Source organism: Pristis pectinata, chromosome 12, assembly GCF_009764475.1.
Source record: "Pristis pectinata isolate sPriPec2 chromosome 12, sPriPec2.1.pri, whole genome shotgun sequence".
NCBI classification, from domain to species: Eukaryota; Metazoa; Chordata; class Chondrichthyes; order Rhinopristiformes; family Pristidae; genus Pristis; species Pristis pectinata.
Window position 1 is genome coordinate 33,739,665 of NC_067416.1, and position 16,081 is coordinate 33,755,745.

The 16,081-nt window shown below is 38.2% G+C and overlaps 1 protein-coding gene across 2 annotated transcripts in view; it reads left to right on the forward strand.

The window, feature by feature from the left end:
* Positions 1-16,081, forward strand: part of rnls (renalase, FAD-dependent amine oxidase) — a 117,661-nt gene that overhangs the window by 20,322 nt on the left and 81,258 nt on the right. For both annotated transcript variants that reach the window (XM_052027505.1, XM_052027506.1), the window contains exon 4: positions 2,168-2,320. In XM_052027505.1, coding sequence (XP_051883465.1) covers positions 2,168-2,320 — 153 coding nt within the window. The remainder of the gene's footprint in view (positions 1-2,167; positions 2,321-16,081) is intronic.

Sequence of the window (16,081 nt, forward strand, 5' to 3'; positions counted from 1 at the left end):
GGTTGTAAATCAATGTTCAATACAGATGAAATAACGTTAAAAATGTCTTTCCAATATTTTTCCAAAAGGGGACAGGACCAAAACATATGTGTCAGGGAAGCCACCTTCAAATTACATCTGTCACATATAGGATTTATATGATGATAAAAACGGACTAACTTGTCCTTGGACATATGGGTCCTGTGAACCACTTTAAACTGTATCAAAGAGTGTCTGGCACACATAAAAGATGTATTAACTAATTGAAGAATTTTCTTCCATGTCTCTGTAGGTAAAAGTATCTGGAGTTCTCTTTCCCATTCATTCTTAATTTTATCAAGTTCCTCTGAACGTATTTTCATAATCCGATCATAAATTATTGCTTATCTGTCCCTTCTGTTAAGGATTAAAACCTAAAATTTTTTCCATAATTTCAATTTTATATAGTGTCGGAAAAGAAGGTAAAGTAACTTTAAAAAAATTTCTAATCTGTAAATATCGAAAAAAATGTGATCTAGGAAGATTGTATTTATTAGACAACTGTTCAAAAGATAAAAAACAGTTAGCAATGAATAAATCTCGAAAACATGTTATTCCCTTCATTCTCCATAAGGAAAAGGCTGAGTCAATTCTAGATGGTTGAAAGAAAAAATTAGATTGAATAGGACTTGATAAATTAAATTTATTCAATCCAAAAAATTTACGAAATTGGAACCATATCCGTATTGTATGTTTAGCTATTGGATTAGTCATTTGTTTACTCAATTTAGTAAGTGCAAAAGGGAATGAAGCTCCTAAAATAGAAACTAATGAAAATCCTTGCACTGATTCACACTCAAGGTGTACCCAACAGGGACAATGAATTGCATCTAAATCTTGTGCCCAGAAAATTAAGTATCTAATATTAATTGCCCAGTAGTAAAATCTAAAATTAGGTAAAGCCATACCACCATCCTTTTTTAATCTTTGTAAATATTTCTTACTTAACCTTGGGTTTTTATTTTGCCATATATATGAAAGAATTTTGGAATCAATAGTGTCGAAAAAGGATTTCAAAATAAAAGTTGGAATCGCCTGAAATAGATACAAAAGTTTTGGTAAAATATTCACCTTAACTGCATTAGTTCGGCCAATCAATGATAAAGTGAATGGGGACCATTTAGTAAATAATTGTTTAAGGTAATTAATTAAAAGTAATGGAAGGATCCAATACCTCGCACCACTTTTCAGTGGTTTTCTCAAACTATAGCATGTTTGAACTTAGAAAAAATTAGGAGTGGTACTGTTGATCCTTCGCTTAAATTTAAGGAAGTTTGGAGTTCATTTATTCAATATTTCCATATGATATAAGCTGACCTTTTTCAGATCCCTTTCAATAACCCTTGAATACAGAGGAGCGGAGTTGATGTCATAATAATGTTTTTTTTCTTTTTAATTGAAGAAATATCAGTCCAGTTTATTTTTGAAGTTTTTGTTTTTTTTGGTTTATTATCAGTATTTTTTTGATTTGGGGGTTCTTCTTTCATATAATTAAATTTCATTTCTTTTCAATCTTTCCTTTTGTATTCACTTAATAAGAGAATGGGAGGTCTAGATTACTTTTTTTTTACTCCTTGTGATCATATATATTAACTGTTATGATTGTTATCCTGATCTCTTTGCACCATATGTATGATTACTAATGTTATATATATTAATTTGTACTTATTTGAAAATTAATAAAAAGATTGAAAAAGAAAAGAAAATTTATACAGGCCGTCCTAGGTTATGAACGACCGGCAAATGGACACCCGTGGATACAAATGAGCTCCCATAATATTAATAAATTCAAAAGTCTGACATACATACAAATTCAAAAGTATGATGTACATACTGTATGTTCATTCCTATGAACAGCGGAACTAGTTTCCTTTCTCTCTCCACTTTTGGTAATTGTTCTTTCTTATGTGCTTTTGATGCCTTTTATTACAATACTGTGGACGTGCAGTTACCATATTGTTATTCTTATGTATTTTCTGACTTATGAACAAAATTGATTCATGGACATCTGTAAAAACGGAGCCCATTTGTTACCAGGGGACAGCCTGTAAGTGATAGAAATTTTCTAAAGTAGCGATTAAAATCGTTCCTATTTTTATATATTTTATATTTCTGTCTTTGTTCATTTTTATTTACTTTCAAAATTTAGACGTGTTGTATAATCGCCATGTTACCCACATCAACCTCAAAGAAGGAAAATTGGAAGTCTGCTGCAGATCGGGCCCTTCAGAAATGTTTGATGCAGTTGTCCTGACAATGCCTGTTCCACAAATTCTTGAAGTACAAGGAGACATGAAGACCTGTAAGTACACTTTCTTTCAAAGAGAGCTAACAATCATTATCAGTATCACTTCTGCCAATACCTGAGACTTGATTTTGTATCAAGAAGTATGTGCATTCTTGGTGCTTTGCTATTCATAATTCTCACTAGTTGTCTGTTAATGTTATTTTAAATATAGCCATTAAATTTCTGTCAAAGTGCAATCAATCAGCCAGCCAACAACATACCTGCTTGAAATTCATACGCCAGGTTGATTGTTCCAGAAGCTTGCAAGGTAACAGAGTGGTGATATGTGGTCTGTGTGAAGAGATGGAGACAGAACTATGTTTGATGAACCAAAATGTTTGGACTTTTGGAAATATATATTGGTTAATTCTAGCATCTGTACTAGTCAAGATATACATGATATAATTTCTAGATCTTTGTGTCTTCCAGAAGTCTGTTACTGAGCTCCTCACTGGTATTGGTAAATTATTGTCACTTGTACCAAGGTGCAGTGAAAAATGTGCCTTGCATACCGTTTGTACTGATCAATTCATTAGACAGTGCATTGAGGTAGTACAGGGTAAAAACAATAACAGAATACAGAGTAAAGTGTCACAGCTACAGGGAAGTGCATTGCTGGTAGACAATAAGGTGCAAGGTCAAACAAGGTAGATTGTGAGGTCAAGAGTCCATCTTATCATATAAGGGAACTGTTTAATAGTCTTATCACCATGGGATAGAACCTGTTCTTGAGCCTAGTGGTACGTGCCCTCAGGCTCCTGTATCTTCTGCCTGATGGGAGAGGAGAGAAGAGAGAATCACCTGGGTGGGTGGGGTCTTTGATTATGCTGGCTGCTTCCTCAAGGCAGTGAGAGGTATAGACAGAGCTCATGGAGGGGAGGCTGGTTTCTGTGATGGGCTGGGCTGAGTCCACAACTCTCTGCAGTTTTCTCTCTCACTGTTCATCACATTTTCAAATTTTGAACCATATGCAGACTTTGTACATCCTTGCACATCCAATTTCATTAAAATATCAAGAAGAACACCAATTCCATTTCCTCTGGGCTGAAAGGAAATCATTTACTGCTGTTTTTGACTTTCTATCCCACAGCCAAATTCATATATATATTGTCACTTTCCCTTAAATCCTATGACTTTATTTTCCAAACATCTTTTGTGTGGTACTTTGCCAGATGCCCTTACAAAGTCCATACACATACTGTCCACTACACAACCCTCAACAATCCCCTCCACTACTTACCAAAGAACTCACTATGTTTCCTACTTACAATATTTTTCACGACAATTAAATGGAAGTGTTTAAGGAAATTTAAAAAGTTATACCATTTCATTAATGCTCCTATAAGTTTACTTGGGGTAGCATCCGCCTTCTCTAACATAAAAACTGGCCTTAAGTAATTGTTCGAGTCTTAATTTTCTTATTTAAATTTACAACATCATCTGTGTTTATTTTAAAGGGCCCACATTGTTTTTGACCATCCTCTTTTTCCTAATATAATTCTAGATGTTGTGACTTTGAAATCCTTTGTAGTTTTTCTTTCAGACTCCCATTTTTGCAGATCATATGAACTGTTATGCCATCAGTCACTGTTCTTTTCACATTTCCCAGTTCCCTGGATCTTCTTTTCTATTTTACATTTTCCCATACCCATTTAGTTGTCTATTTGTTAAACAGATCTCTTGCACTTAGGAGTATAAACTGGTTCTGTTTTATATTCCTTTTGATGACTTCTTACTGTTCCGTGTGCTTTTACCAGTTTACCATTGAAGCCAGTCTGGACATATGAAAGTCAGTTATATCCAGATCAAGAATCTTAGTAATAGGTTTGGGTCTCATCCCTTGGAATGCTACACTGAATTTAGTTGTATCGTGGGTGTTTATAAATAAACCTAAATGCACCATTAGACTGATAATTAAATGCAGTTAATTATTTGTTATAAACCTAATATAGCCTGCTTACTTGTTGGTTCCCAGAAGTGTTTTTGCAGGAAAGTACCTTTTATATATTCTAGGAATGAAATACCTTTCAGACATTATGTATTCCAAGCAACATGAAAGCTAAAATCCCCTTTTAAAGCCACCCTGCCTTTGTTATCTGCTTGTCTAACTTCTGTATTTCTGGATTCTGCCACTGCACAGATGCTACCAGGAAAGTCCTATCTTCAACTCCCACTAGAGTCTTAAACCTTCTTCTATTTCTGAATTTTATTCAGAAAAACTCTACCCAAACAGCTTGCCTCTTATATCCTTTCTAGGTGATGATATGAATTAAACCTTAGTCACTGATTACTCCAATTATTCTACTATCTCTCTGTGATATCCTGTGGGCTTTATGACATGGAATATTGAGTTCCAAGTTCTGACTGTTTTGTAATCAGGCCTCGTTAACATCTACTGTGTCAAACCCTCCAAGTTGAATTTCAATCTACGATGCATGCAATTCATTCTTTATACTCCGTATGTTTGTGCAAAGAAAATTTAAATGTGATTAGCGTTTCATTTCTCCTTCTGCTCAGTTTTATTACCTGCCTATATCTTATTTATCTCCCCTGGTTTGATTACTTCACATCTTTTAGTTTTCCAGCTATCCTTCATTATCTCTTGGTGGCAAGTTCATTGTACCTGGTGTAAACGACAGGTTTTGCAGACTCCTGTTCTCTTTCTGTCTTCAGTTTCCCTGTGCATTGAGGGGTCAGCCCAACCCCATTCTGGTCCTGTATCTCCCTACATGATGTGGAGCAAGCCATTCTGCTGCTTCTTCCCTACTTCATGTAACACTTTATTCTGCATTCTCTTAGTGTTTTCCCTTGTACTACCTCAATGCACTGATGTGATGAAATGATCTGTACGGATAGCATGTAAAACAAAGTTTTTCATTGTCCCTTGGTACGTGTGACAATAATAAACCAATTTACCAATTTAACAGAGTGTCTCTAACCTGCTTTCAATGGCTCTGAGCTGGAGAGTTTCAAGCCAAAGACATTGAGAAAGTCTTGCTTTCCATCAGCTTCCATATTCTGTACTTCAGATATACAACCTACAATGCTATCCATATTAATATATTTATTGTTATGTTTCAATTTAGTACACTGATTTATTCCAAAACTTGAACACTGGATAAAATTTTAAACACATCGTACCTTAAGTCTACCAGTATATCAGGCAAACAGCACCACTCTATTCTCTCATCCTTATTTGCTTCCCATTCTGACTAAATTTGGAACTCTGTTCAGGAAGCCCACTGTTTAAGGCCACTTTTTTGATCAACACCCAACTACAAGTGATCACTCAGCTACCCACTGACTATAATTAATCAGATGAGCATTTACAGCTGATTTACTGTTCAGTGCCGATGGCGATGGTGAGATTGAGGCTGAGGTCCAGAGCTTCCACAGGGAAGCCTCCTTCTGCAAGAAATTAAATTAGTGTCTTCTGTCTTGTGTTTGAACACCTGAACACTCATTCCTGGGACACTCATCTGCTAACAAAGTTTCTGAGCGGCTAGAGAAGCTGGATCTGTATTCTTTAGAGTTCGGCAGAAGGAGAAGTGATCTTATTGAAACATGTAAAATTCTAAGGGGACATGAGAGGGGAGATGTTGAGATATTTCCACTAGTGGGAGACTCTCAAACAAGGGGACATTGTCACAAGATAAGGAAGCGGCCACTTAAACCTGAGTTAGATAGGAATTACTTCTTGCAGGGTGTGGAGGTGAGATCATTGGGGCTACTTAACGAGAAGATAAATAAATTCTTTGAAGATCAGGGAATACGGGCTATGGGGGAACTGGCACAGAAAAGAAGTTGTATCCTGGGACAGATCAGCCATGATTATATTGAATGGTGGGGCAAGCCTGGTGGCCTATCCTCCTCCTAGTTTCTCTGAAACTGAAGTACAAAGGCAATTCCACTAACAAGCCTTTTTGTGTATTTGCACCTATAGGAATAGAGGAAAGAATATTGGAACAGGAATAGACCACTTAAGTATGTTCCACCATTAAATTAGATTGTGGCTAATCAGCTACATATATCAATTGACTGGTTATGATCCCATAGACCTTAGTATCCTGACTGAACACAAACATATATTCATATTTTGAAAATTTCAATTTGCCCCAAGTCCCAGTAGCTTTTTTGCGGGAGAGAGTTTCAGATTTCCACTGTTGTTTGTGTGAAGTAATAGTTCTTGTTCTCATCCCTAATGGCTGAACTCCAATTTTAAGGTTATGCCCTTGTTCTGCACTCTCCCCAAAAGAGGAAATACTTTCTCTGCATACACCCTATTAAGTCCTTTAATTATTTTAAACACATCAATTTGATCACTCCTTAATCTTTTACATTCATGGGGATAGAAATCAAGTCCATGACCTCGTACCTTAACCCTTTCAGTCCTGGAGTCATTCTGCTGAATCTGCACTAATGCTGGTCAGGAAGCATGTTTAAAGAAATGACATCACACACTTAGAAGTAAAACAATTGTGATATGAGAAAAACACCTCTGGTTGTGTCTGTAGATTTTGCTTAGTAACCTGCTTCAGAAAATGATGATTGAAGAATGAAATAAGATGAAACTAGTTGTTGCTCACACCAATGTCATGAAAGGTGGATATAAACCAGCAACATTTCCATATTGATCCTCATCCTGTGGGGAGTTTCAGTCTGTGTTCATGAGTAATGTAACCAGTTCTGCTTTCCATTTTGTATTTTTAGAAGAGTGTAATGTAATGTCAAATTGTTCTAACAGTCAACAAAGAAACTCTTGTCTGGCCAGCTACCTTCTCCAACTTATGTCTGTAGAAATATGTCGTAAGGTGGCACTTAATGCCGCCAGATTCTGTACTACAGCAACTCTCTGGTTGTAGCCCTGACAATTGCTTATTAGCAGTCTGCAAAATGTCATTTCTTAAAAAAAGACTTTATTGCTTAGGCACGCTTTTAAATAATTTCAAGTCTAGAATTTTGACTGTCAATGGATTTTGAAATTGTAGCAATTCTATGATAGATTATTGCCAAAGCCTTGTGTCACTGCTGCTTAAATATTTACAATCCCAAAAGGTTATGGAGCTGGAAACATAAACCAGGCCTGTGATAAATTATTTAAAATGTAATCTAATGGTTTAAGGACCGTATGTGCCCCTCTATCTCTGCCTTTTTTAAACGTCTTTATATGTAAGGATCATGTTACATTAAAGCTCAAAAAGCTCTAAGTGCAATTTTGGATCAAAGGAACTATAACCTAAAATGCAAAAAATTGGTAACTAAGTTGCAGAAGTAATCAGGAAATAAATATATCACAAGACATTGGATGACAGTGTGCTTCTTGGGTTCTGGGATGGTTCTAATTTTAACACATTGGAAAAGCACTAGATCAATGTTGAATATTTTTCATATTAAACTGCATCGTAAGTGTGCACAACTCAGCTAGAATGACATGACCTTTATCACTTTACCTAATGGTTTCCCTTGTGTATGGCTGCGTAGCTGTCTAATAGATGAGACCAGCACTAAATAACCTCATTAATTCCTATGGTATTGGCTCATATTTGGACAGCATAAAGTACTGGATGGTATGACAATTGCTATCTACCATAAAACCTCAGATGAGATTTTTTGAAGGTGGTGGAACTAGATGTTGGGCATGTCTTATTATGGTGTCCATGTAATACACACCCCTTCAATTGAAGGCACTAGACAAATCTCTATCCTGTACATTTAGTTTTCCAAAACATAATTAACAGCACTCCTCATAAATATCTATTATTCATGTGCTCAAATCTTGAGAAGAAATCTGAAGAGTAGGAAAGGACAGGATTTGGAGGAGTTTAATTAGAATGAGAAGGACAGGAGAATTGCCCCGGAGGGATCAAGATTCTCTTTCACACTAGTGACAAAGTGAGAAATAGAACATTAAAAGTAAAGTCCATGGTGAAATGTGCTTTGGTCGGCAAGACACAAGGGATATGTTCTAGCACCAGACACAGCACAAAGAGCCACAGAGCTGTTCACATGACAACAGCTTGCTGATTTTCTTGTAACTAATATTACAAGGAGGATGAGGTGGACTAGGTACAGGATCGTAAAAAGAAAGTTTGAAAAACTATTTGAAATCAAATTGTGAAAGGAGCAGTGGATGTTGGTCAGAATTGGGAAAACATAACCTTAGGCCTGGAGTAAGAATGTTCTTCATCAATCGAAGAGTGGTCAGCACATAGAATTGCCTGGTAGTGGCAAAGACTCTGGAATTGTTTAAAACAATTGGATGCTGAAATTCTTTCAATACCTTTCACTAAGATGTTGGAGGATAGCCTCTAATTTAAACTAACAAACAAAGGTAATTTATTTATTAAAGGACTTGTGCCAAGCAGTATTTCTTATGGTGGTTTTCTCTACATGGGCAGATGGCCTCTGGCAGCACCCACACTAAAGTATTGTAGCAACATATGGAGAGTATTTAGTCACATGCTTCTAAGTCCTTAAAGTGGTACAGATACATATGTCACAGAAATGAGGTTTTTTTTGGACAGCTGATGAAAGACTAAACTTGTAGCTTTCCTCATTAGTAACTATCCTGCAGGTAGTGACCGAGTCTGTCTGGATCTCTCCAGACAACCTGGGTTGCACCGGTGTCTCTAGGAATTGAAGATGAATCTCCAAGTCACAGCTGCAGGGAACTGAGGAGAACTCTAGGAATTGAAGATGAATCTCCAAGTCACAGCTGCAGGGAACTGAGGAGAAAAGTTGCATGAACAGGAGTATCGATTATAACAATAATGGACATGGATGTGAAAATGGATTTTGAGAGTCAATAGTTGAGTTTAGGTTGTGGATGTGGTACACCAAGGGAATGGACATGTTGAGTGACCAATGATGGGAGTGGTAGTGGGGGTAGGGGTGTGTGTGGTTGCTAAGAAGCATGTGAAATTCAAACAATCCATTATGCCTAGGCTTCGTTTATTTCCAATACAGTAGTTAGAAACCAGGCACTTCTTGTTCAGTTTTCAACCCTCACAATCACAGCTTGGTCACTGCTGAAAATAGACTTCACTGTTCAAAAAGGATTGCCTGGCAACCTAAATGTATACGCAATCAAGGATAAGTGTTTTATTTTCATCAGGCATTCTGAAATTGATGCTGGGAGTGTGCATAACAATTTAGAATACTGTAAATAGCAATTCCACACCAAAGTGGATTATTTACTGGATCACCTACTGACAGCTTTGGCTCAGTAGGTAGCTCTTTATTTTCTGCATCAGAAGTTTACAAGTTCCTGTCTTGCTCTAGAGAAATGAGCACAATGATTGAGGCTGGTACTTCAGTTCAGCATCGAGGGCATGCAGCATTGTTGGAGGTGCTGTATTTTGGATGAGACATCATGCCAAAGACTCTGACTGCATTTTCAGGACTTCATCACAAACCACTGACCTTGAACAAGACCAGAGGAGGTTTCCCTGGTGTTGCAGCCAATGGTTAAGCCTTAATATTACAAAAATTGGTTATCTGATAATTTGCTGTTTGTAGGAGCTTGCTGTGCATAAACTGTCTGCCACAATTTCTACATTGCAATGGTGACTACACTTGCACAGTACTCATTGTCTCTAATGCTCTTTTGAATTAAATGAGACCATGATAGGTGCTACATAATTGTTTTAAAGTATTTTGCAGATTAGCTGATTTTACATGGATCTGTACATTTTCTAATTTTAAATCTACAGAAGGAGCAAGATTTACAGAAAAAATTACTTCAAAAACATTGTCCACCGGAAATTCAATGTGCGTTTTACTGCAATGAATAGAACGCAAGAACTTAATATGATAATTCTGACCCAGGAACTGCATGACCAACGCAGGAACTGACTAGCAGAAAGAAGAGGGAAGTACAGTATTTCAGTAATGTACTGTTGTTCATTGAAGAACACAAGGTGGCAGCATAAGAAAGATATTGGATAGACTACAGTGCAAACCTTGGTCTGGAAACAATTTGCTGCATTCAAACTCACACAGGTTAAGCAGCTTTCAAAATTAGTCTTACAAGGTTGATACCTATTCGGTTGAGTTTGTAAGCCCTTGAAAAGTAGACACCTGCTGACTGATTTGCTCAATAAGAAATGGTGTTTGATAAAATGCAGTAAAAAGCAAAACAAAATCTTGTGATTCTGGGTATTTTCAATCTTGTGGCCATTTAAAAAAAATGATGGGATCTATCTTTTCATCTAGTTCATAATTCCACCAGCAGTTAATAAAAGATGCATGTATCATGTTCTGAATCGAGAATGCCACCTGGACCAAAGTTTTAGCACACAGAATCTTTAGTATGGCTCCAGCTTTGAAACTGCAAGACTGCTTATTTAATGCCCAAACGTTTTTCGTTTTGAACTCCTATTCTGGCCAGGCTCCACTTCCCCTCCTCCTCCTGGCCTAATTCCCCTCCCCTGCATTTTTTGATTCCCTGTTGATTGTAATTTTGATCCGTAATGGTGGCCCAGCCTTTAATACTCGCGCAATTAAAACTTGGGAATGAAAACTTCCCCGTATTTATCTTAATCTCCACATTTAGCAGAATGTTACCAGTGCCTGGCATATGTCTAAGCAATTTAATTATCGTTCCTGACTGTTCAGAGCTATATTTAGGTTTGTGTTGCAATCTTACTTTTTGTGCAGTTTATAACCTTTCTGGTCTGAGTGTTATTCTGTACAGCAGCTGAATTCTGCATGAAACAGATGTAGTTTGCAGGATTCGCTCCAAGAAGTAAGGGAACGGATAAAGAAAAGGGGACAAATACTTGAAAAGTTGGGGCTTTCCATCACTTCAATGAACGTGTGTCTTGGTAATCACATAACAATTGTCTCCAGCTCTGTTAGCAACCACAAGGATGATCACAGTCTTTTTCCCAGGGATGAGGAGTCTCAAGCTGGAGGGCATCGGTTTGAAGTGAGAGGGGAAAGATTTATAGAGGCAAGTTTTTCATAAAGAGGGTGATGGGTATATGGAACGAGTTGCCAGTGGAAGTGGTAAAGGTGGGTACAATTACAATGTTTAAAAAACATTTGGACAGATACATGGATAGGAAAGGTTTAGAGGGATTATGGGCCAAATACAGGCAACTGGGACGAGCTCAGATAGACATCTTGGTCTGCATGGATAAGATGGGCCGAAGGACCTGCTAAGGTGCTGTTTGCCTCTAATGTGCACTAATAAAGCAGTAAAACACGGGAAACATTCTGTTTTTGTTTAAAAAAATTGATACAAAGTAAGAAAGAACAAAAGAGGGCAACATTAAGAAAAATACAAAATGCTGCATATATTCAACAGGTCAGACTAAATCTGTGGGGAGAATAACAGTTAATATTTCCAGTTGATGACCTACCAGATCTGCTGAATGTGCAGTATTACTTCTGTTTCATTCCCCATAGATACTGCCTGAGCTGCTGAAAAATTCTAGTGTTCTCTGCTTAGTACCAGAAAACTGATGTTGCAATTATCTTATATTTTTAAGTTTAAGAAAATTAACTTTGTAGTCAGAACTTACCAGTAAATTGATAGATTTTCAGTAAGTGCTCCAGGTCAGTGTAGTTGTGATTCTGGATTGTGCTCTCTGAAAGTGTGGTAACTTTTAAGCAGGAACTTTCAACAGTAACTTTCAAAAGAGAATGAGATAAATGCTTGATGGGCAAAAATGGTGGGAGAAAGAAAATGGTAGAAATGCGCAACAGGTTAGGCAGCATCTGTGGAAAGAGAAATAAAGTTATTGTTTCAGATCGATGACCATTCATCAGTTCTGATTTTCTTTCCACAGATGCTGCCTGAACAGCTCAAGGTTTCCAGCACTTTCCGCTCTTATTTCAACTCTTTTGGTAAATAGGCATAACGTGAATAGCGGCTATCTACACCAAGAGGTCTGGACATTGGATGCCATCACTGCTTTTTTCAGTGAAACTGGATCCATTATGAATCATGAGTGACAAAATGGCAGTTGCTATTTTGCTGTGCTTAATGTTGTTCTGGTACTTTTGGTCACGTTTCACCCTTGTGCCAATCATATGGCTGACGTCCTTTTATTTGGAATGTTGCGCAAAAATTTGAATCGCTTTGTCCTGGGAGTGACTGTTAATCCATGGTTCATGGTCACTTGCAGAAGAACTTTATTGATGAGTCAGAGTAGAGGAAGGAGATAGAGAGCTTAGTGACATGGTGTCATGACAACCTTTCCCTCAATGTCAGCAAAACAAAAGAGCTGGTCATTGACTTCAGGAAAGGGGGTGGTGTACAGGTATCTGTCTACATCAATGGTGCTGAGGTTGAGAGGGTTGAGAGCTTCAAGTTCCTAGCAGTGAACATCATCAATAGCCTGTCCTGATCCAACCATGTAGACACCACAGCCAAGAAAGCTCACCAGTGCCTCTACTTCCTCAGGAGGCTAAAGAAATTTGGCATGTCCCCTTTGACACTCAACAACTTTTATTGATGCACCTAGAAAGCATCCTATCTGGATGCTTCATGGCTTGGTATGGCAAATGCTCCGACTGAGACCACAAGAAACTGCAGGGAGTTGTGGACACAGCCCAGCACATCACAGAAGCCTGCCTCCCCTCCATGGACTCTGTCTATACCCCGCGCTGCCTTGGTGAAGCAGCCAGCATAATCAAAGACCCCACCCATCCGGGTTATTCTCTCTTCTCCCCTCTCCCATCAGACAGAAGATACAGGAGCCTGAGGGCACATACCACCAAGCTCAAGGACAGCTTCTATCCCACTGTGATAAAACTATTGTACGGTTCCCTTATACGATGAGATGGACTCTTGACCTCACAATCTACCTTGTTATGACCTTGCGCCTTATCGTCTACCTGCAATGCACTTCCCTGTAGCTGTGACACTTTACTCTGTATTCTGTTATTGTTTATACCCTGTACTACCTCAATGCACTGTGTAATGAATTGATCTGTATGAACAGTATGCAAGACAAGTTTTTCACTGTACCTCGGTACAAGTGACAATAACAAACCAATACCAATACATGCTACATTGGAAGAGATTCCCATGAAAGGTAACTTCCTCTACTTACTTTGTATATCCTTGTTCGACATGCATAGAATAGACCCCTCATTACCCACCCCTCAGTTCCCATCATCCCATCTGACTCCCAGTTATGGTTATTGCTCACCTTAGGTTCCCTGTCAGACCTACCCCCACTGAATCCAGAATCCCATCCCCAATCACACCCGGACTCCCAACCATGTTCTTCCCACCTCTCCCCCCAGTCATCAGCCCCTAGCCCCCAATCACCACAAAACCTCCATCTCACCTATCCTCGATGTTTTCCTGGGCCTCCAAACCAATCAGCATCAACCACGCCCCAAAACGCCATCACAACCTTCACTTACTTTGGTGCTGATACCCCTCATCCTCTGTTGACACTAATAGCAGCAACAGTCCCTGACTGTTGCAGCCGTGGCACATTACTGACACAAATTGTGCAATCCTTTTGGGTATCGGGTATTTGGGGTCTTCAAGACAATCCAATAATATGACAATGGTTCCACAATCTGAATGGCTATAGGCCAATTGTATTATCTATTTGTGCACTATCATACTGGCATTCCCCTGTTGCCGAGGCCAGACTCTTCTCAGGAAATCCATTTGCATTACGCTTTCTCAGCATTATGTAATCGAACATCACTTTTCTCCCCTCAGAGTGAATTATGGCAACGTCTATTTCTGGGTTGTTTCTGACCTCATTCTGAAAGTTTGGCAGGGCACTTCCAACCCAATGCTAATTCTGTGTCATGAGCAGGGAATGACATTATTTTCAGAATATTCTTTTAACCTATCCACAGAGCTTGGTTGCAGTACACATTGAAAATACGTATGCAATGTCCCCGGTATTTCAAGTGGTTAAACATAAATGTTTTCACTAGCGGGAGAGTCTCAAACAAGGGGACATAACTAAGGATAAGGGGCTGGTGATTTAAAAGTGAGGTACATAGAAATTTCTTCTTGTTAGAGGGTGGTGAATTTCTGGAATTTTCTGCCCCGGCAGGTGATGGAAACTGGATCATTAGAAGTATTTAAAGTGGAAGTGGATAAATACTTGATTGAGGAATAGAGGGGTATAGAGAAATGACACAGAAGAGGAATTGAGGCCAGCATAGATCAGCCATGATCATATTGAATGGTAAGGCAAACTTGAAGGCCTAATGGCCTACTCCTGCTCCTATTTTCATGTGTTTTTGTATAATGTCTAGTTTGGTGCTGTGTTCAGGTGTTAGGTTCCATCATTATTCTGTGTTGAGTTAATCAATCCTAAGAAAGACATCTGCAAAGGGGAAATATGTGCTACAATGAGCTACTGCTGAGCATTGATTCACTGTTGCCGAGTTCCAATCCTTGATTAGTGACCTCGGCTACAAAGAATCAATGTGTGGTCAGGTTGTTTGAGGTTGTGAATGCTAGGAGGGCAATGGCTGAACAGTCTGCTGGGCCTTACAGTCTGGTCTCCATCACTGGTACCATCTTTTAACTTAACAAGAAGTCTAATAAATATATTTCAATGTTGGGATATTTTTAACTTTTTACCTTCAATTATTCCCCTCTTGCTATTACCTGTGAGCAGCTTTAGAACAGGAAGTATGTAATTCAGTTCCTTGAGCACCTCCTGATATTCAGTTAGATCACGGCTGACTTGCAGTTTTGAATCATAAAATAAAATGACAGCATAAAAAGAGGCCATTTCTCACTTCAGATGCTCATCCAGGTAACATTTATTTTGCCATAACTCCATTTACATTCACCTCGGTTTCCTAGCTCTTAAAAATTTGTCTTATAAAATTTCATTGGTCTTGTTTTTGAAATTATCACTTAAGCTCTCCGGCCTCAGCGATGTTTTGGGGGAGAATATTTGAGATCTCTGTTATGTTTGTTCTTCATCAGGAGACAAACTTCACGTGGGTTTAACATCTGAACATTTTTATTAACAAACACCAGACCCTGGCTTGCTTTCCCTCTCTTTTTACAGTCACCTGCCGTCCCCCCATGTGACCCCTTGCATTGCCTACTGGGAACTGTCGTTCTTTATTATAACTACATAATAACACATAATAACACAATCTCTGCCATCATTTGTGTGAAGAAGTGCTTCTTGATATTACTCTTGAATAGATCTACCTCTTTAATTTTTAGATTATACTCCTTCATTCTGGATTGACCCCTGAAGAACCATCATTTCTTAACATTTTAGTGTTGTTAGTGTGGACTGATACATGGGCTCTTGGGTGCCAGGCCCTATAGCATTCACACTTGCAAAGAAGTTGCACATGATTGTTGGATTAAGGCATTCCAGCAGTTAAGATGATTGTTGGGAGAGGATTACAGAGGAGTCAGCAACAATATATATACGTATATATATTGGGGTGGTCAAGGAACGTAGAGGGGCCCAAGCATTCTTCATTTGCTTTGGAGCTTGTAGGCTCCTTGTGGGCCCTATGGGAACAACTAAAGTTGTTATAAGCAAAATCTATCATTGGGAAATCTTAACTCATCCTTCATTATTCTTGATTAAAATTTCAGTGACAAGCACTATAATGACATGTGAGTTAATGAACAATTGGCATCACTGCTGTGAGCATGGGAAAAAGGGTTAATATTTTAGGTGGGAGAATGGAGGAAGGTGAACTGTCTTTGAGATTTACAAATAATGGTTTGTTTTTATTTATGCTATTTATTAAGTTTCTTTTTATATTCATTCTGAGAATGTAGGTAGTTATTGCCTTTTTGGTATG